The sequence below is a fragment of the Physeter macrocephalus genome, chromosome 14 (assembly GCF_002837175.3).
Source record: "Physeter macrocephalus isolate SW-GA chromosome 14, ASM283717v5, whole genome shotgun sequence".
NCBI classification, from domain to species: Eukaryota; Metazoa; Chordata; class Mammalia; order Artiodactyla; family Physeteridae; genus Physeter; species Physeter macrocephalus.
The window spans coordinates 3,668,768-3,694,268 of NC_041227.1; the positions used below are offsets into that span (position 1 = coordinate 3,668,768).

General features: G+C 54.6%; 1 protein-coding gene across 1 annotated transcript in view; it reads right to left on the reverse strand.

Moving 5' to 3' along the window:
- Positions 1-25,290, reverse strand: part of PHACTR3 (phosphatase and actin regulator 3) — a 202,827-nt gene extending 177,537 nt beyond the window's left edge. Inside the window, exon 1 of the mRNA XM_028499893.2 lies at positions 24,759-25,290. Coding sequence (XP_028355694.1) covers positions 24,759-24,876 — 118 coding nt within the window. The 5' untranslated portion in view covers positions 24,877-25,290. The remainder of the gene's footprint in view (positions 1-24,758) is intronic.
- Positions 25,291-25,501: the final 211 nt, after the last annotated feature.

Consider the following 25,501-nt stretch of genomic DNA (forward strand, 5'->3'; position numbering starts at 1 on the left):
TCACGACCAGACAGCCGGGGGACCACTGGAGGGAGAGGAGTGGGCTCCCAGCACCTTCCTCAGCTTTGGGGCTCAGCCCTAGCACGTGGGGCAGGGGCAAGGGACACTGAGGCCGTGAGGCCTGTGACTTACGTGGCCCATGAGGGACACACAGCAGCTTCAGATGAGAGCCACCAGCCAAAGTCCCAGCGCTAACGCAGCACCCCGGGATGAAACCTCCGGGGAGGGAGGTGCAGAGGGAAGGGAGGGTGCCCTGCTCACTCAGGCGCCGCGTGGCCCCTTCCTCCCGGGAAAGGACAGAGCATCCAGCCGAGGTCCCGCGGGGGGGCTCTTAGGGACACGACGACATGGGTGAGGACCACGGAAGCCCCCGTTCTCACAGCCACAGCCCCAACCATCAGCCCGTGGGTCCGTGCCAGCCTGTGGGGGACACATCCCGAGTGCCCCCCGAAACAAGGACAAGCAGTGAGGCGTTCCTGAGACTGGCTGAACGTACTTTAAAAGGTGGTCCTCCGCTGGAGCGGGTAGCGTTCCTGAGTCTTTGGACTTAAAGTTCGACCTCGTCTAGGAAATAATGGTGACAACAGTTGGCTGTTCTGAGCTTTCTCCATCGTTGTCCTTTTGTTTTAAAGCATCTCTGTTTGGTTAAAATTAAAAAGTTGGCAACCTCTGTCCACCCTTGCTGTCGTGGTAGAGCCACATTTACCAACGGGCCCAAGACAATGCCCCACCCCTCTCCGCCCTAGTCAGCTCTCCCGGGCTGCTGGCCTCTGCGGAGCAGCCTTCTCCCGTCGCTGGAGGGGGACGGCTGCGAGTATCCATGGGGGTCGGGAGACAAGAGGAGGGCACCGGAGCGGCAGCATCGCTTGGAAGCTTGCTGGAAATGCACAGTCTCAGGCCCTACCCCAGACTGATGCGTCAGAATCCACATTCTACCAAGTTCCCCGGAAGATTCGGGTGCACGTGGAGGTCTAAGAAGAGCTAGACCAGGCTTTATCCAAGGACCTCTTCTCACTAATTATGCCACTAGAGGGCCCCCGAGCCTGGGCATCGGCCCCGGGTTTTTCGCTCAAGACCATAAATCCCTGAGAACCACTTCTCTCCCAGCACGGACGGTCTACACTGCTCTTCTCAGCTTGACTTCCATTCGACAATGACGGTCAACTGTCACCAAGCCTGCACCATGTGCCAGCTGCTGTGCCAGGGGTCGCCTTACCTCCAGAATCCCCACAGAGCCTCTCCTGTCCTTCATGAAGCGTCTCCAAATCTGTCTGCCCACCTCCACCACATAACGTAACCTTCCTCTTCGAACTTCCTAGAGCATTAAGGAGCTTCCTGGACAGGCTTATCAGCTCCCTGTTTCCATGACAACACCTCGTGCGCGGCTCTTTCCCTCTTCTAGACTACAAGCTCCTCGAGGGTTTGCGGGACTGTGTCCCCTCCTCCATGCCCCCCGGACCTCCAGTGGCACTTCTGCCACGCGGTGGCTTCATAACTCTGCACAGCGCAGTGTCTTCCAAATTGCACTCACTCGGCCACCACCCTCCCTGCAATTAATAGATTTTTTAAAAAAATATTTCCTTGAAGAAGTGTAAAAGGAAAACTCTGGCATCTACTTGAATGGAAATGCACTATTTTCCTAATAAAAAAAAATTAAGCCAACATATACCTCATTTAAACATTCTTTAGATACCAGTTCACTTACCTCCTAAAGTCACCCCATAGACTAGCAGGTCAGCATTCTAATCGGCTGCTGGGGAAGCGGGCACCCAAACATCCCCGCGTGGGCTGGGATTTAAACCACTGCCCAGTGTGCTTAATCCTGCCCGAGTGTTTCTTCCTTCAGCTGCAGGGGGGCCTTAGTCTACAGCCGCCCCCCACGGCTGTCACTTATCATCGCTGTCATCAGGAGCTGGGGCGCTTCCGCCCAACGACGCCCCATCAGTCATGGGCGTGAGAACTCAAGTCCACAGGGGCCACATCTTGATGAGCAGGGTGCTTGCTCAGTGTCACCCGCTGGGACTGTTCTGAGGACAATTATGGAACTGGGAAGATGTTCTTTTCTTTTTATGTTTTGAAGAACTTACACAGAATCACAAGAGCTCATCTCCGATTCCAGAGAGGCGACTGTATTTATTCTGCTCCATTTTCTGACATGAAACAGAAGCTGCCCTTGGACAGTGCCCTGTGTGGCATCCGGCAGCAGCCTGGAGCCTCGGGATCTTCTGGGGGCAGGTGTGCAGCTCACACACCCACCACGGGACCTCTCTCGGCAAAGACCACAGAGGCGGGACATGTGCTCAGGAGGTAACCACGGGGAACACACTACATAAGGCACGGTAACGTGAACTGGGGAAATGGATGACAGGGAGGGTGACGGTAGATCCCTTAGGGATTCATACTAAAGCAGAGTAACATGACCTGGAAACAGAACCCAGATCCCAAGCACTTTGTTCATGTCTTGCAAGATGTTATAAACTTGCTTCTAACAGCTAGCTCCAGAGAAGTAACGTGTGAGTTGTGGCATGGAAGTAACAAACACCAATGACAAGGACAGCACCTAATGCTTCTTTTCTGTAGGCTCACCCTAGCCAGGCAAGGTCATAAGTGCTTTGCTAATAAATAACTCCCATAGGTTGATGTTATTGCCACTCTCACTTTACAGATGAGGAAACTGAGGCACAGAGAGGTTGATGAACTTGCACAAGGTCACCCAGCTAGTAAGTGGTAAAAGCTGGACTAGAACCCGGGCAGTTGCCCCCAGAGTCTAACCACCAGGTCCCACCACCTCTCACGGTCAAGAGCCACAGCACGTATCATAACAGGACCCATTTGTTCAGCTCTTCCTAACTGCCAAGCCCCATGTGCTTTTCCATAGGCTGTCTCATGACATTATCACGACAAACCTGTGAAGTGAGAACCACGATCAACAGGTAATAACTGAAGAAACCCAAGACCAGAGAGGTTAAGTAACTTGTCCCAGGCAACACAGCCATTTGAGAATAAGCTCGTCGCTGTCCCAGGTGCTGGCCAATGCAGGGGAACAACATAGATGGGCTCTCTTCCTCCCTGGAGCTCATAACTGAGGTGGAGCTTAGTGAGAGAGGGAAATGGTAAACAAATAATCCCTAGAAGCATGGACGAATTATAAATGCAAAAAAGTATTTAATGGAAGAAGAACAGGATGTTAGGACAGAATGCTCACAAGCTCTGAGAGACGGAGAAAGAGAGAGAGAATGGAAGAGAGGTGGGCCAGAGGTGGGGGGCCCAGTCGGACTCCAAGGTGAAGACACTCTGAAGATGAAGGTGGCTGATGGCATGGAAAGTACAACACACACAGCCGAGAACCACCCAGGAACAAAGGCTGGGCGCCTGCCCTGGAATGCTCACCCTCCACTCGACTGAGTGGCCATGGCAGACAGTTCTCTGTTTGCCCGCCCTGCCCCCACTCCCCCTGCATCTGGCCACGTCCCAGCTTTCCTCTGGGGACCACCCTCCCCATCGCAGTTCATGGGCTTCAATGAAGCTGACCCACCCGTAGGTGCTCAGGGCAGGCGTGTTAACCCAGCTGGCCAATCAGGTTCCGCCATCCTCACTCTCTGACCGATGATTGGTCAAGGCTGGACACATGACTCAGGCAAGCTGAATCAGCATCGGTCCCATGCACTTTATTTGCCTTCCTGGGGAACTTCCTTTTTGCAGAGACTGCTAAGCTGGAAGGAAGTTATGAAGTGCCGAGAGCCACGCTATGGAGACGCCTGCCTGCCTGCCTGCCCGCCTGCCCGAGAAGGAGTCCAACACGGGGAGGAGCAAGAGAGGAGGAGAGAGAGAAGGAGACTCCGGTGACATGGCTGAAACCCAGGGGGCAGGAGGCCAGGCTTGTTTCCCATCTGCACCAGTAAGTACTCCCACCTCCCCAGGGTAAGCCAATTTGAATTGGGATGTTTGTCACTTGCAACCGAAAGCTGACTGGTCCAGCTTTGGGGGGACGTGCTGGGAAGCAGACCCTGGGAAGTAGACCCCAGGTGGCAAAGGTAAGAGAAAGCGCCACAGGTCACTGTTGCCAGGGTGAGGAATCCCTTGTCTGCATCCAAGGGAGAAGCGGGGAGAAAGGAGGCCTGAGAGGCATCTGGGGTGGGTTAAGGGGGGCCTAACAGGAGGAGGTGATGGTGCAAGAAGAAGACGGGCTGCCTCTGCCCTCAGGGGGATGGGAGGGAGGGCCACTGTGATGTTGGACTGTGTCCCCCGAAACTCCCTGAAATTCACGTGCTGCAGTCCTAGCCCCTAGTTCCTGAGAATGTGACCTCATTTGGAGAGAGGGTCTTCACAGGAGTGATGAGGTAAAATGAGAGTTAAAATATATGGGTGGGCCCGATGCACAACCACTGACACTGACGTGCAAAGAGGGAAGATGATGTGAAAAGACACGGAGAGAAGACGGCCGTCTGCCCGCCGGGGGAGAGGCCTGGGATGAATCACAGCCTCAGAAGGGACCCGCCCTGCTGACACCTGGATCTGGGACTTCCAGCCTCCAGAACCAGGAGAGAATCCCTTTCTATTCCTCAAGCCACCCAGCCTGCGGTACACTGTTCAGCCACCCCAGGAAACCCCTGTAGCCCCAGGAAGGGGATGGGGGCCCCTGCAGCCCGGCCTTTCCTGTGCAGAAGGGGACAGGGGTGCCGAGCCTCTCTGGGAACCAAGGAAGCGGGGCCTGGGGGTGTCCAGAGGACGTTGCCCCTGGGGCACGGAGGGGGCACCACGTGGAGTCAAGGGGCCGGGGGCAGGGCCTGCCTCCGCTTTGTGGGCACCAACATCCCTGCACGTCTCAGGGGTCAAAAGTGTGGTGATTCTATAGATGTAATAAGGTGTCATGCAACTTATACCAAAAACAAAAGGTGCGCGTACAGTGTGGTGACACTTGCTGTGGTCGCTGGTTTAGGGACAGTACGGCACCAGGGCAGTCTCCCCGGGTCCACCAGCGTCCTGTTCCAGGTACGGTGTCACCACTGAGAGAAGCCGGGGGAACTCTCGGTACTACTTTTCGCAAGTTCCATGTGACTTTAAAAGTATTTCAAAATAAAAAAGTTTAGGAAACATACAAAACTATAAAAAGCAAAGTCTGGTCTCCTCTGTGTTCCCACCTTCCTTTGTCTGATTAACTGCCAGTCTTCCTCAAAGCCTGCTTCCTTCGGCCCCTCTGAAGATGAGTTGTGGGGAACCTTCCAGAACACTCATGCACCCCCCCAGACAGGGTTGGAGACCCACTAGGAGCCAGGAGAAAAGGAACCAATCCTCTCGCACTTTCGATTCTTTGTGTTTGGGCTCACGTGGGGAGAGAACAGGGTGCGCTTTCTCCCCGAGTGAGAGGAGCCTGTTCGAACCGCAGCCCCACGGCCAGGGGCCCCTCCGGGCACGCGGAAGCCGCTGGGGGACGGGTGCGGGTCTCGCTCCCTGTGAGACGCCTAATTCTAGCTTCTAGCCGTCCTTCGCCCGTGCACCGTGTCCCCAGGCCTGTCTCAATGGCGAGCCTTGTCCACGAGGATCACAAAGACGCCCTTGCGCGGCGGCCAAGAGCAGGGAGCTGCAGCTGAGATGGGAGCGCCTCCCCCGCTGTGACTGGCCCCATTTCTTTCCCCTGCACTGGGGGCTGGCCCTGCCAGGGAGCACCCATGGCTCTGAACTCCTAAGTGCCTCTCTCCTGGCAAGTGGAGAGTGTAAATAAGCCTGGGCGGGGGGGCGGCAAAGAGGAGTGAGCACAACCCCTGGAAGACAGTGTTCTGAAGGGGTCCCACGAGTTGGCAACTTGTAAGCAGAATCCTTAAGAGGTAGGCACTTCCCTATCACTTGGAGCATTCAAGCAGGGGCAAGACTCTAGCTGGGCAGGAATGCCAAAGGGATGGAGGGAAGCAAGTGATGGATGGACAAATGGGTGCATGACAGATAGACGATAGATAGCTAGATGATAAATATATAATTGACAGATACAGACAAATGATAGATGACAGATAATAAAGAGACAGACGGTAGGTACATGACAGAGACAGAGGACAGATGATAGATAAACGACAGATAAAGAGACAGATAGATAGAAGGTAGATATATGAGAGATAGGTAGATGACAGACACAGATAAACAGATGACAGATTAGATAGAGAGATGAGAGATGAGAGAGAGTGGGGAGGGAGGGGAGGAGAGAAAGGAAGAAAGAACAGTGTTCCTTAAACAGGAAGGCACAGCTGCATCACGGATGCCAGCTGGGGGCCCTGGCTAATCCACACCGTCTCAGCCCAGGCATCCACACACACCCCTCCCCAGCCCCTCACACCACTTCCACACAGGGTAGGCAGGACCAGAGTCTGCCCACAACTGAAGGGGGCATCCACCGGCTCAGACTGCCCACGTGGTTCTCTCCACATCTCCCCGTCTCTGTCTGGGACGCCTTCCTTCTTCTAGGTGCTCAGACCGAAACCCTCAGGGTCATCCTTGACCTTTCTCTATCTCTCACCCCACACGCCTGATCCCTCAGCAAATCCCTGCCTCGAAATACACCCAGATTGTGGCCACTTCTCACCACTTCCGGCTCTACCACTGTCTTGGTTGGATTTTCCCCGATAGCAGAGCTGGAGGTGGACTTAGGGCAGTTTATCTGGAAGATTGTCACAGAAAGCAGGAGTCAGTGAGTGGGAGGGAGGGAGGGATGGAGGAAAACCCAACTCAGTACATCCTCAAGGGCGTGGCTGTAGGCAGTGGGGTTTTTGTTGTTTGTTTTTTTTTCCCTGTCACCTCCTGACTTTATTAGAGTGATGGTACGTGGACTGGAGAAACCAACTAGATGGGAATCACGTGCTCATATCATTCCAGGCTGCAACTTGGAGACCTCGCATTCACCAGTACCGGTGCAGGCCTGACTAGTTTGCAGCTCTCAGCGGCGTGTTTGAGGTCTCTGCCCGCCTGGAGAGGTGTCACAAAGAGGAACCACTGTCACCACAAGCTCAGCTCGGAAGCCATGAGGTCTGCCCGAGAATCTCCTGGGACGCGTTTCATGTCGACGGAGAAAACATGGAGCATTCAGCAAACGGTGCAGGGCAAACGGGGGACCGTCTCACAGAAGCCACGTACGGAGCTGGAGATGCAAAAATCCATAATCCTCGGTCCCGTCAACAGCTGTATTCATGGCCAGTTAGGGTAATGCTGCTGAAATACAGGATACGGACCGATACTGGCAGTCCTGTGAGGTAGATGCTTTCAATAAACAGAGAGAAACAGCAGAGCTGCAAATCAGGGTCCCGTGCACACTCCATCACGGGAAAGGATGAACCGGCATGAACATTTAATCCACCATTTTAGTGGTAAAAATCCGGGGTGTCGCGAGATTCCGTCCAATCAGCCCCTGAGCGGCGACCTCGTGCAGGAAGCCCGCTCCCCCAGCGCACGCCGCCCGCGCACGAGCCCGCGCACCTGCACAGGCCGCGGCCCAGGTTCAGCGGCTTTGTCTCAACGCGACCAAGACCCGCCCTGCAGCTCTCCGGGGCTCCGAGGGACGCAGCGCCCCGGGGACCCCCGGCCCCTCCCACGGGTCCCGGCCCCAGCCCCGGCGCCGGCCCCCGCCCCGCCCCCCGACGGGACCCCGGCAGTGGGGTTTTGATTTTGTAAGAACTGCCCACCTGAAGGATGGGACACTGGGACACTGACCCCATCCTGTCAGCAGAGGATCATCCCTCGGGCATTAACTCTGCTGATGTCCTGAGCCCCGTTCTGCTGCTTGGGCTTAGGCTGCGGAGCACCCAGCTCATGCCTGAGGTGAGGCCCTGGCGGTGGTGTGCTGGCTTAACAACCCCCTGGGTGACGGAGGGGAGCAGGTTACGTAGCATCGCCCATTTCCACAGCGTAAATGCTCCCACACTGGAGGATTTCAAGTACCAACATAGTATCCACCAGCTCCCAACATTCCTGAAACTGTAACCACAGCCTCTTCTGTGCCAACGTGGTAGCTTGTCTCCCATCACGTGGGTTGAGCTGGAAGCACAACTGAGGAAAGAGGCGGGGGGGGGGGGTCCAGGAGCAGGTGACCCAGGCACCACAATCGCTCACTAAATGCCCTTCTCCTCCTGCCCTGCCCAGCACGGTCGAATCTCTACGCTGCAGGCAGACCGACCCCCTTCCAAGTGTTAGCTCTGGAAACAAAGGCCAGGCCTCCCCACAGCCTAACCCCCAGCACCTCTGAGCTCACTGGCCGCGGCACCCCTACCTCCATCAGTCACTGCACATCAGTCTCCTGTTCACCAACATCCAAGTGCACAGCTACCTCAGGACTTTTGCACCTGCTGTTCCCTCCGCCTGGAAGGCTATTCTCCAATGTATTTAACGTGACTAATTCCCTCACTTCTGCCTCGTCTCTCTGCAGATGCCCCTGCTCAGAGGCCCTCTGACCCCTCCCTACCACCCCCCTTCCGCCAGCCTGGCTGTAGGCATTGAAAACTACCTGGCATCACATCACGCATCTATTTCTTTCTCTGCTTCCCTTGCCCCAGGAGACTACTGACTCTTTGAAGGCAGGGACATCACCGTCTTTACTGCTACAGCCCCAGCCCCCAAAACAATGACAGGCATAAAGTAGGTGGCCAAGAAATTCCTGTTAACACACCCAGCAATCGCGAATTCCAGGGAGAAAGTTCAGACTGATTTCATTTTTCCAGCTCCCCACAGGAGCTGTGAAGACCACTCCTGGCTCAGAACTCCTGGGTTGAAGAGACCAGGTCCAGCCCCGGCGCCCTCGATGGGCTGCCCTGCCCCAGCACAACACAAGCACCAAGATCTCCCACTTACTGGCTCTCAGGAAAGAAACCTCCAAATCTGCCACCACAAGGCAGGTGCACACGGTCACAGATGTAACGGGCACCCCCTCCAAATGCAACGCAGAGCCAGAGTCCGCCAGAAACAAACAGAGAAACCTCATTTAAAAGTCAGCACCTGCCCAGCAGCTCGGCACAAAGGACCACAGTGTAACTCAGGGCAAGAAGTAGCCCCGGGCTCCTCAAATGCACTAGTTGGAGTGGGTTATCAGTTATCTATGAGACGTAATAACAAACTACCCACAACTCAGTGGCCCCAAATAATAACCATTTCATTGTCCACTTGCTGTGGGCTGGGCTTGGGCAGGGCCCCTCTGCTGGACGTGGTGAGGGCCAGGCTCACTCCTCAGCTGGGAGTCTGGCCAGGCTGGAAACACCCTGGACGGCTCTGCTCTCGAGAGCTGTCGGCCGGGGCGCCCAGTTCCCCCCAGCAGGATGGTCCAAACTGCTTTACACGGCAGGTGAGAGGGCTGAACAGAGGCGCCAGGCGCCCAAGCTCTGGGCCAGGAGTCACGCTGCGTCACTTCTGCTGCGCTCTGCTCAGAGCCAAGTACAAGGATGCGAGGGGGCAGCCTCCCTGCCTGATGGGAGGAGTGACAAAGTCACACTGCGCAAGGGCGGTGGGGTCTGAGGGAATGAGTGAGGCCGTCTGTAGAAACAACTTGAATAGCAGAATCCCCTTTTTACAGGAAGTGGAGGGCACAGAGTGGGCAAGTGACTCGCCTGAGGTCACACAGAGTCAGGACTGGAAGCCACACAATCTAACCTAGAAGGGCCCACCCCCCACCCATCCCCCAGAGTTCAAGCTCTGACTTTGGCATAAACCATCCGTGTGCCCAGCACAGGTCACTGAGCCTCGTTCCACGGGGACAGGGAACTCACTTGCCTGCACTGTGGGCGGGTGGGCAGACGGCTGGCTGGCTGGGTGGGGTCCCCCAGGGTAAGGCTGGCCAGGGAAGAGTCTGGGGGACATTTAAAGTCACCCCCAGAGTCCCAGGAGCCTGGCTGTGCAGGGAAGCACAAGCCTCTGTTTGTATGTCAATGTGATTTATTTCTCTCCAGTCCAAGTACAGCCTTTTCTATCCAGTTCCTCCTCGGCATCTGCCTTTGACTGTCTCTTCCGACTGAATTTTTCCCTCCCCTCAAACTGGGTCCTCCTCCAATCTCCCCCATCAAGGTGCACAAGCCACACACCTGGTGTCGTCCTCAGTCCCTCCCTCCCCCGCCCCTGCCTGCACCTCCAACGTGTGTCCTGTGAACCCCACCTCCAGCTACTTCTCTCCGTTACCTCTTCCAGCCTCTGGTCCATCTTCTCTCTCAGGGAGCTGCACCCCACACACACACACACACACACACACACACACATGCATGACCCATGTGCCCCCAAAGCCGCAGCCAAGTGACGTTTCCCAGCCCCAAATCCATTGGTCACCCTCTCTCATACAACCTTCAAAGGCTCCACATTGCTCCTAGGATAAAGACCCAAACCCTCAGTGGGGTCGTCAGCACCCTGCACGGGCTGGGCCCTGCCATCTCCCCCAACCCCCTCCCCGGCCGAGCGGCCCAGGCTCAAACACGACACCCCCTCCCGCCCGGGGCCACCACACATGGCAGGACCATTCCTCTGCCTGGAACGGTCATTACCTTCATCCTCCGCCCTCATCACGCTCCAGCCGGTTCGTCCCTCCTTTCTCAAAGTTCATATCTATATCTCCAAGATATAGTTTTAAGAGGAAAAAGCAAAGTAGAGAACAGGGCTGGGGGGAGGGGGTGGGGAGAGCACACTCCATTCTGTGATTAAAAACAAGAGGCAGAATATAATGCACAGACATGTTCTGAGAGCATCTCAGAAACAAGAAACATCGGCGGCGCCTCTAGGAAGAGGGGGCCGGTCTGCAGGAACGATAAAGACAGTCAGCGCTCACTGAACGCGCACTTGCCAGACCGTGTCAGTTCCTCCTGCCCGTGACCACATGGTGCGGAGATGACAATGCTCCCATTTGACAGAGGAGGAAACTGAGGCCCAAAGAAGGGGAACCGACAGCTGGCAAGTAACAGACCCCAGGCCGGGCCCGACTACACCAAGCCAACCTCCCGACGCGGCTCCGCCCGTCTCCGGCCATCACGGACGCTTCTCCACAAGATGTGCGCACATACCACTCTTCCCGTTTCCAGAAACCTGTGTGTAAAAAGAACGATGTCCCCCACCTCCCACGAAAAGCGTTTCTTTTCCTTTCCCTGCCAGTATTTCCAAGGGGGCGGTCACTTTCGAAGGCTACACCTCACGTGGCTACACGGTTCTGGGTGTTTGCTGAAGATTTCTTTTGGTCAAAGCTGCTGTCGTGTTAGAAGCCCTCCTCAAAATAAATTTAACAACGGGGCGACACGTTAGCCCAAGTGTTCGCCTCCGACAGGATAAGCTCGGACTTCTTCAGACGGCAGTTCAAGGCTTTCAGGACAGACGTGCATCTCCGGGGTGCCAGGAATAACCAGAGCCTGGCCGGAGATGGCTCTGGCTGCATGGCCACCCTCCTCCCTGTGGGACCAGCGCCCAACTCAGCTCGTGGGACATCTCTGACCCCTGCTCGTCCTGGAGCTGGAGGGGCTAGAAACACGAGAGGCCCTCCTGTGTGCGGCCAGATGGTTAACTGCACCGGGTGGAGGTCTCCCAGCAACCATGGGGCATCACCCTCTACAGGCAGGACAAGGTGGCCTCAGCAGACTCACTGCCCAGTGTGAACCAGGAAAAGGGTGTTGTTCCCCGGGGCCGAGCTTTCTGCTCTACTGGTGACATTCATGGGACAGGCGCCTGAAGGCGGGTGACAGTTAACTTACATTCAGCGCAGGCACTGGGCTGGGGTCACACGCTTCACCCAGCCTCACAACCACCGCAGGAGTTAGGAACCACCACTGCCCCCATTCTACAGACGAGGAAACTGAGGCGCCGCCCGATAGAGGGACTTGCCGAGGTCAGCCAGATGCAGTTGGCAGGGCTGGGGTTCTAGCCTGACCACAAGGCCAGCTCCGAGGCACCCAGGCACAACGGCTCCAGCCGTCTGCAGGAGCGACGAGGGCCATGCCATGGCCCTAACCATGACCGTGACTGCCTGTGGCTTTCATAAATGAGGATAAGTTACAGCAGGGCACACACCCACGTGCACACACGCGTGCCATGACTCATCCAGCCACCCCCACCCTCCTCCAGCCACCGGCTGACTTCAGCCCGCGAACCCCCCAAGCTCCCTCCTGCCTCTTGGCCTTTGCACGGCCTTTCTCTCTGCCCAGCACACCTTTCCTTCCCACTCGGCCTGGTTCACTCCAACCACCTTTTGGGTCTCAACTCACTGCCCCTGGACACCTTCCCTGAGCTGCCCCAGCCTGCTAGCCCCAGAGCAGCTCTTACCCCTTCCCCCCGAGACTGGCATCTGAGCCCATCCCCACTAGACCCCTCGGTGTGGGCCACATCTCTGCTCTCCGCGGCAGCCCCTCACCTGGCATCGCGCCTGGCCTAATGGAAGGCAACCGATTTGCTGGGTCGGAAGGAGAAAGGAGGGGTGGAGGGAGGGAGGACCTCACATGCAGTGAGCTTGAAGGCATCAGCCTCCATCTTTTGTGCGACTCTCCCAGGCTCTCACATGCCCCCTCCAGCCAGCACTGGCTCCTGGGATGTCGCCCTGGGCAATGTTAACGGGCTCCCACAGCCTCCCAGTCAAAGAGCTCACCAAGCAAGATGCAACCAAACAGAGAAAACCCCAGGGACTGGAGTTTCCATTTCCTATGAGCAAACAGCTGCTCTGTGCTAATATCCTCCTGGAATAAAGTGTTATTAGTTAATTTAAAAAACCACACAGAGACCAATTATTAACAAATTTGTAGGCTTATTTTTAGCCATGAGTATTACTGATAAGTTGTCCTCTGAGCTACCACCCTCTCTGCCTGTTGACCTGCTCCACGAATTTCCAACAGGGCAAGACCATTTAACCTGATGCTTTGCTGTTGTTGCTTGTTTGGGGGATTTTTTTCCCCCTCGATTTTACTTTTCCTTATGGAATACGAATAGGAACAAGAAAGGGCTGCTGGGTGTCATTACCCTGTGCTTTCGATAAAACGAATGTTTCCTGTGCACCTACTATAAGCAAGACTCTGTTTTGGAGCTGAAGACAGAACAGTGGACGAGACATATCTTTAAAGTAAAAAGAAACAAATACATTTCCCAGAAGGTGGAAAGAGTTGGAAAACTATTACAGGAAAATAATTACATTAAAATGTCAATGCGGGCTTCCCTGGTGGCGCAGTGGTTGAGAGTCCGCCTGCCGATGCAGGGGACGCGGGTTCGTGCCCCGGTCCGGGAGGATCCCACATGCCGCGGAGCGGCCGGGCCCGTGAGCCATGGCCGCTGGGCCTGCGCGTCCGGAGCCTGTGCTCCGCAACGGGAGAGGCCACGGCAGTGAGAGGCCCGCGTACGGCAAAAAAAAAAAAAAAAAAAAGTCAATGCTGTTTGCAATAAGGATCTTAAGGAAAAGACAACTTCCATGAGATTCCGGGGCGGAGACAAACGGGACGCGGACCCCGTGCCCCCGACCCAGAGCACCTGCCCAGGAGAACGCAAGCAGGAAGCAGCGCTTGATTTGTTCCATGTTGTGTGTTATTAAATGGCCCCCGTTACTCACCCTTCCCACTGAAAAGACGAGATAAAATAATAAATTATCCCTAAATCTTGCATTATTTCCTATTAAGGCAGAGGCAGCTAGCTGCAAGAATTAGGAGAAGAAAGAACAGAAGTTGAGAAGCAGGCGGCGGTTGGCTCCAGCTTCCACGTATCCTCCTTTCTGAGCCCCAAGCCAACCTCAAGGAGCCCCGGGACTACGGTCAGCTCAGAGCCTCACAGCCTCATGTCCCAGCTGGAGTGTGACTCAGCCTTTGACCTTGACCTTTAAGTTGGGCCAGTTATGCAACCTCTGCATCCTGGCTCCCCCGGATCAGCTCCCCGACTAGGAAGCCGGGCACAGTGGCCCCCCGGAGGAGCCCCCAGTGCCCGCCAGCGACCCCTGGAACCAGCTGCCGGGCCGTGCAGGGGGGAGGATGGGAGAGTCCTACAGGGCTGCCTGACTTCTCCCAGCAGTGGTGACCTCAGGCCAGGAGGGACCCTTCTGTCAAGATCTCGAGGCACCAGTAGGAGCCATGGATGTCTCAAAACTGCACAGAATCAGGGCTTCCCACTGTCATGAGCCAAAATGTCCAGAGGCCTCCAAGAGGACTTTGGTGGAAGCGTGTCCATAACGATAGGTGGGGGTGGACCCCAGCTCATGGCGACAGGGTCTCCCTGAGTTCCAGGCGCCATGCTGAATGCTTCACAGAAACCAACCCGCCAGATCCTCACCACCACCCTTCCAGGCAGGGACATTTTACGTAGGGGGAAACCAAAGTTCAGAGACGTCAGGTGGAGCTGTCCAAGTTCCCCAAACCAAGGGACGCCAGAGTCCACGCACCTGCCAGCCCCCCCCGCCCCGAGACCTTGTCTGTGGCCCCCCCAAGGTCAAGGCCCCACCGTGGTAGAGGCAGCAGGAGAGTCCAGCGTGAATGTGACCAAGCCCCTCCCACCAAGGGGTAGGCTGTATTCCCTCCCCTTGAACTTAAACTGACCGTGTGTGCCCACTCTAACAGAACTAGACTGAAGCGAGAGCCCCAGACGCTAAGAGGCTCCGCGTACGTCCCCCGCTGCCATGAGACAACACGGCTGGGTTAAGGTGGATGAGCTGCACATGGAGAAGAGCCGCCCAGCCGAGGCTGTCGATCCTGTCCAGCTGCAGACAGCAGAGCGGAGAGCACCCAGCACTGCAGCATGGCGGTCTGGAGGCTCCAGCAGAGGACAAAGTGGATGCCACACAGAAGGGGGCCAATGTGGGAGGTCTGGTACTTATTACATACGTGTCCTGTCGTTTTACACGTCAAAACGGTATGCCCCTAGCCGGAGGGTGAGCTTCCAGGAGGGCCAACACTTCTTCACATCACCCACGCACCATGCCCCCTGCACACAGCAAGCGCTTCCCATGTCAGCAGATAAACACGTAGGGATGGATGATCATGTACAAGATGATAATGTACAAAACCATGCCCCGTTTCACCGAAACCCATCCCACCTTAGTGACTTTTGCCACGCCTGTGTGTCCTCAATGGATGACCGCTCCTACTTTATTAATATTTTAAGCCCCTCTCCTTTTGTTTGCAAACAAATGTGACTTGAATGAGGACCATTTTCTACCACTCTCTACGGAGAGTGTATCCCTGGTCACCTGGAGGATAACAGGAAAACAGAGAAGGTGGGGCAAGGCCAAGGGGACCCCACAGAGCAACGCTCAGGCTGGGACACAGCCCTGACACCGGCGAGCTCTGGGGAGCTCTGCACAAAAGACCCTGCTGACAAATGAGCCAAGGTCAGCAATGACTTGACTCATGTGACTGCAGAAACACAGTCACCCCACAATTAACGCTGCCCGAGACAGTGTTTTCCTGCCAAAGGGAAGCAGAAAGATCATTTTTGGCAGATCTTCCTGACTATTTAAATCCCCTGAGCTACTGATTACAACAAGGCAAAAATTCTGCCTGCACATGGATACAAACTTCCAAGAAGTAATGGGACCAAAAAATTAAGTAATGACAATACCACTCATGAGTAACAGTACTAAGGCCAAGCCAGCAACTTTAACAAAGTGTTACATCTAAAACAGCTGCATAACAGTGTGCAATAAACATATTTATTAAGTCTACAGCCACAGCGCCCACCCTCCGCTCAGGTCTTGGCAAATTCATTTTCTGACTGCTGACTAATCGATGTCAAAGTCTACTTGTGTCACAGCCACGAGATAAGGTGTGTTGCCAAGAGACCCACCCAGATGACTCGCCCCAGCCCATTAAAGACAGGACCTTCCACAACTCTGCCCACGCCTGGTTCTCTGCCATCACCTTGCCTGACCTTCAATACATAAATCTTGTCCTAGTGGCCATGCTAGTTAAATGAACTGGGAAAATGAAGAGTACATCTTGTGTCTGTGTGTTTATGCGACTACAGATGTGCATACATTTGTGGGACAGGTTGCTTGAACCAGGAATGGGATAAACACAGGGATCTGTTTCATCTAAAGCACAGAAGGCCTCCCTGTAAGATGCATAATGAAGCCGGTAAAGGGCAGGCAGGGCGGGGTGGGGGGGGGGGCATTCCGGGGGGGGCAGAGCATGCAGGGGGGGCGGGGCATACCGAGTGGGCCAGGCATTAAACTCACCTAGATTCAAACTGCTCTTCATACACATGTGCCCATGGCCCTCTCACCCTCTGACCCCTACCTCAAGGGTTTGGAGAAAGATTAAATACAAGTAAGATGCCCCATGTGTAACACAGAGCTGACAACAAGCACATTTTCACTCCAGCCACTGATGATTTACCAGACTGTCAGCTATGTGAGGGTCAGTCTTGTTCCCGGGATAAATATTATTAAATAAAATTTGGATGGACATAATGTTCAGGCTTGAGTCACACATCTTAGTCCAACCTTTAATTTTCGGTAAAGAAATATCCTAAGTATAAAAAGTGCTTCAGCTTCCCCTGAGATTCTGCGTGAGCTTTCCAAGGGTGGCCTACCGGCCACACGTGGCCCCAGATATGCTGGGCTGGGGTCACGTGCTTTGTTTTTAAGTGAGGAGGACAGTAGATGACCACCTGGCAGTCACTCTCATTCTTCACATCTTCTGAACCTGCTCTTGTTAGGGGTAGCCGTGAACATACCCCAAACAAACAACCAAAAAAAACCAAACAAACAAATTGGGTCATTTGTAGAGACATGGATGGACCTAGAGACTGTCATGCAGAGGGAAGTAAGTCAGAAAGAGAAATAAAAATATTGTAGATTAAGGCATATATGTGGAATCTGAAAAAACTGGTAGAGGCGATCTTATTTACAAAGCAAAAATAGAGACACAGACGTAGAGAACAAACGTACGGACACCAAGGGGAAAGGAGGGGATGAACTGGGAGATTGGGACTGACATATATTCACGACTGATACTATGTATAAAATAGGTAACTAATATAGCACAGGAAACCCCACTCAGGGCTCTGTGGTGACCTAAATGAGAAGGAAATCCAAAACAGAGAGGCTATGTGTATACATATAAGCTGATTCACTTTGCCGTACAGCAGAAACTAACACAACATCGTAAAACAACTATACTGCAATAAATATAGTCAATTTTAAAAACAAACAAACAAACAAACGCCCCATTTCCCAGGCCCTGCAGGTGGGAGTGGCTGTTTGACACCCTTCTGGCCAAGGAGGTGTAAGCGGATGTCACTGGGCGGGGCTCCCAGGAAAGCCAGGTCAGGACCAAGGCAGCTGGACACGCCTCCACCCGTCACCATCCCCTCCTTCCTGCCTAGAAAGCGTATGTGTTGCTGGAGCTACAGCGACCCTCTTGTCCCCAGGAGCCGGCAAGGAAATCGCAGAGCCTTGGCCCTGAGACAGGGAGGCCGGTGTGCTGCCCGCACTTCCGGTGAAAGTAAAATGCCCCCGCTCTTATTGTAACCAGTACTGCTTAGGTTTTCTATTACATGAAGCCAAACCAATCCCTAACTGACAAACTTGCTAATATTTAAAAATCACATTTCGCATGAAAATCTGGATTTCCAGCATGTCTCTTAAAATAGGATGCTCGGGTCCCCCTGGGACCACATTCCTGCCTGGTGATAACAGTTCTGTGCAAAATCCCACCCCCTGACTCGGCCGTTTTCCGGGGTACCAGCCCCTGTGGACACTGCGGTTGGGGGCCTGGATTAAACCATTTTATAGGACATGGAATAGATCCCAGCTCTCAAATTCAATAATGGTAGGTCTCAAACCCTCTGATGTACATTGTTGACATTCAAACGTCTTCCTTTCGCCTCTATTCCTGTGACATTTGACATCCACCCTGAACATGATGCTCTGGTGGAAGCATGGGTGAGGGGCCTGGAACATTCCCATCCTCCACACCCACAGCCTCCTGCAGGTGGTCTGGCCACTCCCAGACCTAGTGTTAAAATGAGTCACCTTCAAGTCCTTCAAGACAGGCACCTTTCCCTAAGAGGTCACCAAATTCATAAAACAATAAAAAATATCTATATATACATTCAAATCTGATTTCAAGACCACCAATGTGCTATCCCATAATTAGAGAACCAAAGTCAATAACTTAAAGAAGGTGGGGAGACTCCAATAGGCCTGCAGTCGGGGGCAGGGAGGCAGGAAGGGGGCCGGGGGGGCAGCATATGAGGATGGCTGGATGGACCTGGGGACGGGCAGGGAGGGAGGCTGCGGGCAGTAGGAAAGGGTCGGTGTGGGAACGGGCAGGTGAGGTCAGGAGCCGCGGGCTGTTGGGGAGACTGTTAGAACCAACATGTCCACACGGCAGCTGCTGCTGCCCTCTGGGTAGACCAGAATCAGAATCGGAAGCGGAACCCTCCTCCTCCTTCTCATCACCGCTTCCTGAGGACGGACCCTGTGGCCTCACTGTTCTGAGACACGGAGGGGCATGGGTCCCCGAGTCCTCGCAGGGACCGCGGCCAGGCCCACGCAGCACTAACTCACGTTTCACAGGTGGAGGAAATGAAGCCCAGAGAGGTTGACCAGCTTGGCCCTGACACAGAGCCAGTTAGAGGAGGGGCTGCAGATCAACCCACAGGCTGTCTCCACGTCTTCATCACAGGGTCTGCACCCTTCCGACTTTATTCACAGAAGGTGGAATTATCTCCAGGCGATTAGGGGATGTCCTAGGAGAGCCTTGCCTCTTCACAGCTGAGAAACCAACGACTAGTGTCTGTTACAGACAACAGCTCAGTAATCCTCCCCCACCTGGAGTTATGGACATTACCTACCACCATGTTACAGACAGGAAATGGAGGTTCAGAGGAGGTGAAACGACTTGCCCAAGGTCACACAGCGTGTCTGTGGCAGAGACAGGCCTGGGACCCCTTCATCCAATTCCAGGCAAAGAATCTCTTCAGTTGTCATTGTTCTCTTTGTCAAAGAGACCCATCCAGGCAGGGTCAACCATGGCACATTTTAGGTTCTCTGGAGGAGCTCAATGAATTGAAATAAATTAATCCTGTGGGGATAAGAAATGACTTCTGCTTGGGTGTCCTCCCCTTAAGGGCGTGAGATGGTCAGCCAAGGGGCTCCAGCAGAAGAGCTCTATGACCGTGTCAATTACACCACCACTTATCCGTTCAATCAACAAACATCCACGGGGGCGGAGGGAACAGCCAAGGGCAGCTCGGCCAAGAGGACAAGGGACAAGACCCTGCCCTCAGGGTCTTCCCCCGATTAGTGCTGTCTGACAGAGCCGCCAAGGATGGAATGTTTTAGATCCACACCATCCAACACGGCAGCCGCCAGCCACACGTGGCAACTGGGCGCTTGAAATGTGACCAGTGCAACTGAGGAAAGAACATTTTAAGGTTAGTTTATTTCATTTAGATTTAAATTGCCATAAGTAGCTAGTGGCTACTGTATTGGGTGCTATGTGGCAGGAGAGACAGAGAATAAGTTAGCTGGTCAAATAAGTGAGATCATTTCAAAGAGTGACCAGCGAGGAGAAGGAAAGTGGCTGAAGTGACCAAGAGGGATGGGGTGGGGCGGGAGGTGGACCCTGGGCTCTGACCGTGGCTGGCCTTCTGCTGAGGAGCCACACCTGGCACCTTGGAAGGTCCCAGGGATGAAGCTGTCCCTTGTCACTGCCTTCCGTGTCGCATTAGGGTGAGGAGGGGCTGAGGAACGGAAGTTTCAAAAGCCTCCGATCATTTTCTATGAGGGACGTGCAGTACTTTCATGAGCAAAAAAAATTCTAAGTTTTCTAAACTCCATATTTCTTTAAGCGTGCAGCCTTTATTTTTAATAACCCCCAAGAAAAGCTGACAGGTAATTACTGCATAGTTCTACCGCTAATTAAGCCATGGAGACACTCTGCAAGAGTGAGATCCCCAAAACTCAGGACTCCGGAGCAAGGGAACGTGCAAGGAACGAAGCCAGGGGGAACCACGCCGTGGAGAAAGCAGGCTGTGACCCCCTCGTCCCCACCCCGCGCTGGGGCGCCAATGAAAGGTTCAGGCAAAGGGATGCCTGAGCCTGGAGTCTGGGGTGGGGATGTGTCTGTGAGTCTGTCTGCAGCTCAGGAGGGAAGTGGATGCTCTGAGAGGCTTCTCCCTCTCCAGGCCATAAGCAGAGATGGCTCTGTCCCTGCAGAAAGACGTGGTCCCAGCCTCCTCCACACTGACCTGCCAGCCACTCTCGGGCTGTCACTGAGCTGCTTATCCACGGAGGCCCTGTCCAGCCATCTGGCCAGCCCCAGGCCTCGTCCACTAAGACACTGTGCCTGGCTCCACAGATGCTTACCGAGGCCTCTTGTGGGCGAAGTCTGTGCTGTGCTCCTGGCCTAGGGAGTACGGCCCACCGAGAGTGAGCCCAGAGTCCCAGGTGGTGATGAGAATCACATCACGAGCAAATCGGCACGGAGGAAGGGCTTCTGGGCGGTGGGGGCAGGGGAGCTACTTCGTCTCATCAGGTGAACAAAGAGGGCCCTCTGAGGAGGTAAGATCAGCCCGAGACCTGGGCAAGCAGAGGTCAGCAGGACCCAGAGGTCTGGAGCTCAGGAGCCAGACAGGTCAGGGCAGGTCCCACATGGACACACACATAGACAGACACACACACACACACACACACACACACACACACACACACACAGAACTTGTTAGCAGAGACTGAGACCGTGGCTGAGGACTAGGCTCAACGGGTACCCAGGTGTGGTCACCTGACCCGAACCATCAGCATCACGTGGTCACGTGTTAGAAATGCACCTCACTGGCACCCACCACAGACAGGCTGAACTGGAAACACTGGGTGGGGGGGGGGGCGGTTAACCATCCTTGCAGCTGATCCTGATACACGCTAGGGTTTGACAATGAAAGAGCTACATCAGCAGTTCTCCAGGGAGATTCTGCCCCCAGGGGACATTTGGCAACGTATGAGGACATTTTTCGATGGTCACAACCAGGCACTGGGGTGCTACTGTTGTCTAGTGGACAGATGCCAGGGAGGCTGCTAAACATCCTACAATGCACAGGACGGCCCCCAGAGCAGGGAAGGATCCCATTACCAGTGTCAGCTGTGTTGAGGTTGAGAAACCCGCCCTAGATCAAAGGGGTCCCCCCACCTGGTTGCACAGCAGAATCTTTAAAAAGACAAACTGCCAGTCCCCACGGAAACATTCTCAACAGCTGTCCGGGGTGACTCCTGGCTCAGTCTCTGGTCCTGGCATCTGGGAACCAGGGAGAGAGCTGACAGTGGAGGAAGAAGGCCCTGGGGGAAGCCCCATGCGATGGGCTGGGAAGAGGTGCCGCAGGATGCGGGGGAAACCCAGGGAGGAGAGGGTGTCAGGAAGCGGGGGGTGAGCAGGCAAGAGCACTGAAGGGACAAGATGAGGAGGTGACGTGGGTTTGGACCAGAAGGAGGTCCACACGGGACCAACGCCAGGGCAGAGCCCATCCCATGGCCTGAGAGCTAATGGAACGAGAAAAAGCAAAACTCCTCCTCCCGAGTATGAACCCCTCGGAGGGAGGCGAGGTGACGGGATGCCGAGTTGCCCTTTTTTAATTTTAAGTTTTGGGGGAAATCTTAACCATGCTTGTGGGTACAGAGTAAGGGTTTGCAGTGAAGAACGCTGTAAAGCTGCCCAAAGAATGGTGAATGGCGTAACGAGGTGGAAAGAGCATCAGGGTGACCCTCTGGGAAAATCTTTCATCCCTGCCACGCAGTCCCTGGCCGCTGAGAGACTGAACGCACGAATAAGGCCACAAAAAGATGTTCACGCTCACCAGCAAAGAGCCACAGATAAACACGAGACACCCCCCGTCACCCTTCGTGTGAGAGAAAACCAGACTGATGACCTCAGGTGCTGGCAAGGCTCTGGAGAAAGGGTGCTCTCAGACTCTGAAGCAGCATCAATGGTCCATTTTCCAGGAGGATGCAATATCAGAAAAATTTTAAGTGTGAGTCTCCTGTGACCCAGATACACCCTAGAGGAAATTCACAAAGAAGCACAAGAAGGCTTTGCCTGGATGACCACTGCTGTGTCGCCTGTAACAGTTAAAAACTGGAAACACAAATATCTAATAGCTCAACTGAGAAAAACAGATTCCCTGGGACACTACGTGGTTATTAAGAAAGGGAGCTCTCCGAGACCCAGTGCTGAGTAGAAACCCAAATTGAAGACCCTTCCATACAGTGTGTTACCACTCGAGTTCTTTTAAATGCCTTTCCCCAAGAACCTGTAGATATAAACATGTAGGAGAAGGTCCAGATGCTCCGCCGAACTCATCACAGAGATAACCTCTGGAGAGTGACAGAAAGGGGTGTCATTGCTTACCTTTCCCATAATGTTCTGAGCTTTTGTGGTGAGAATGTTGATGCATTAAGGATGCATTTTAGAGGGGGAAAGGGTAAATGCAACCTTGGGCTGTTTTTATAAAACCATAGAACGTGGATGGAAGGAGGTGACCCTTCTACCTGACTTTGCACCGGGTTACTGCACTGCTGGCTCCTGAGCTTCACATTTCAGAAGTAGCTCTTTAGAGCAGCAGGCAGACAAGCGGGAGAGGTCCGACAGGGCAAAGGGAGTCAAGGGGCTGGGACTCTTCAACCTAGCGAAGAAGTGACTCAGGTGGGGCGATAACTAACTCACAACACCAGACTCTCTGAATACCCACGTGACATGCATCATGAGAAGATCACATCAGAACGGATTGACAGCAGACCTTCCCAAACCATCTGAAAGAGACTTCTTAAATGGGTCTGCCCAAAGAGAAGCATGCACCGCATCAAAAAGAAGCGAGTCCCCCATCGATGGAGGCATGCGAACACGTGCCAAGCCAACCAAACAAAGCAGTCGTAGATAATGCTCCCCTAATCCACCCTTCCCGCTTCAAGCTCCCAGGTCGCTTCCAACTTGACGATTCTGAACCTCTTTCTACCAGAACTCCTGTGCTTAACACAGTCCTTAAATACTTCATTGATTTTTGCTTTTGAGGAAGGGTCTACCACTCACAGAATGATACCTACCAGAGACTTTTTAACCTCAGGCATCTGCTCGCTGGGTCCCATTTTGAGCATCTGAACCAGAGACTGACTCGGGCTTTCAGCCACCCCCCCCGCGGTATGGCTTAATCACGGACATCCAAGCCCTTCCACCTCTCTCCCAGGTGGGCCGGCACGAGACACCTGTCAAGCCCTCTGTTCCCACCCACGGAGGCATCAACTCACAGACAGCCAAAAAGCTAAATCCTCCATAATTCCTGTTTCAAGTTTGCTTCCTTTTACTGCCAGGGAGACAAAAGGAGCTGAAAAGGATTTTCTCATGACGAGCCACTCAACTTCCGTAATTGGAACAGTCATGTATGTGCATCTCCAACACAGAGAAAACCAATCCATCCCGGAGTGCTGAGGGCTTAACCCCAGATTTCTAAGAAATGGATTAATTAAAGCCTGAAGGGTCTGCGTAGAGCTGCCTCTGCTGGAAACTCCCAGGAAATTAACTCGCCCTCCCAGATATGAAAAAAAAAAAAAAAAAAGCCAGGGATCTCCTCCGGTGGGTACCTTAGTTTGACCAAATGACAGTGTCAATAGTCCTAACAAAGAAATCTTACAAGCCTTGCATGGGTTTATTGTTTAAAATTTCAGATCGGGCCCTGGCGCCCACAGAGCTGCCTTTAACCGGCCTTTCTTGGCAGTTAAATAGGGAAGCTCCTGTGTGTTCCAGCGAAGCGAAGGAATCCCTCCCCACAAGGCCGGTTCACCCCAGCCCCGGGGAGCATCTGGAGTTTGACGCCCACCATTTAGCGTGATCAAGTCCCCATCTGGGGTCAGTGAATTGAGAGAGGGACGATCCTCAAAGGAAGGTAAGAGCAACTTATTGTCAAAACAGAACCTGTGACAGGATGGTGCTCCTCTAAGATTCGAATGGAGTCCTGTGGCGTGATACCAAAACACCAGCTTTGATTCTTTTTTTGAACCCTACGTTTCAGAAGCTCAGACTTCTCCCTGTGAAGTGAAAATTGCCTTCTGGTGGAGAAAGGTTTTAATGATCACTTTGCTTCCTGCGTCTCCATGGTGACGGGGCGCACAGCCCACCTCCCACCGCCCCCCTCCTGCTTTATTAGGCCTTTCTTCCTCTTTGGAAAGTAATCAATCAAGCCGTATAGACTCCTTTGTGACCGGATTTATCACCTAAACACTCGACGCTGCCGCGGGGAGTGGGGGAATGAACGAAGTCCATACAATTTAATGAAATCAGGCTCCGTCCTGGTGCACGCATGCCCTTCATCTCCCAGTGGAGGCTCTGCCAGCACACCTGTCCCGGGAGGCGGGCGGGCGCGCCCAGGTGCGCCAGGCCCCGCCGACTTGGGCGCCCCGCGGAAGCCCTCTGCGCGGCGGCCGCATAAGCGCTGCCCTGCCCGGGCGGGGGACGCCCCAGGCGGGCCGCCGGGGCCACCGGAGCTGGGGCCGCGGGGGCGGGGAAGCAGAGCTCGGAGCCGGCGCTGGGAGAGGCGGCCACAGGTCTGACTCCCGGCCCCCAGCTGGTCAGCACCCAAAGAACGGAAGCCCCTCGGCGGGGCCGGCAGAGCCCACCAAGCCGCAAGGAGGGCCGGGCTCTGCCCGGGGAACCGGCGCCTCCCCGGACAAAGGGCTCCGCCGCCTTATGGGGAGCCTGAGCGGCCGGGTCCTGCCGCGGCCCCGCAGATGCGGCCCCAGCACGCAGCAGCAACGGGGACTTGCGCCCAGCGCCCCCTGCCCCGGCCCTCCCCGCCCTCCCCGCCCACCCCGTTACCTGGGTTCTCCCCGGCGTCCGCGGAGGACGTGGCCGAGGAGTCGGTGAGGACGCTGGGGTCACTCTGCGAGCGGCCCCGCGACACGAGGCAGCCGCTCCCGTCCTCGGACGCGGCCATGGGCCCGGCCGGCGCGGGGGCAAGTTGGAGCGAGCCGCGTGTAATCAGAGCATCCGAGGAGGCCAAGGTCACTGGCCAGGGGACTGGAGGGGGCGTCTTTTTAAAAAGGAAAATCAAAAAGCACGGGGAAAGGGAAGAAGCCGGAGGACGAGGCCGGGGCTGGCTTCAGGGCGGTGAGACAATAGCCTCGCGGCTGCAGCCAGGCGCATCCCGGCGTGCGCGGCCTCGCTCTGTTATTTATTCGTGTTTATTCCCATTCTTCAGTCTATATTCCAGGAAAAAAAAAAAAAAAAGTTGAACCAGGAAATAAAAACTTTTTCTTGTCAGTGTTTATTGCGTGCTTGGGGCAGGGGGTGATGCCCGAGAATTCCTGGGTGCGCTCCCTCCCCCCACCCCACCTCCCACCCCCCGGGGGGGAAAAAAAAGGAAAAAAGAAGAATCTTTGCTCTGGCGATTGCTTTAATCTGAAAGCTGTTCTTGGAGCATCTGTTGGAAAACATTAGGATTCTCCCATCATGCCCCGCGAGAGGAGCCTGACGTCACGAGAGAGGGGAGCGAGAGCCAGCGTGGGGATGGGGCGGGGTCTCAAATACCTGAACTGCACGCTGCCCGCCCCGAGGGAGGG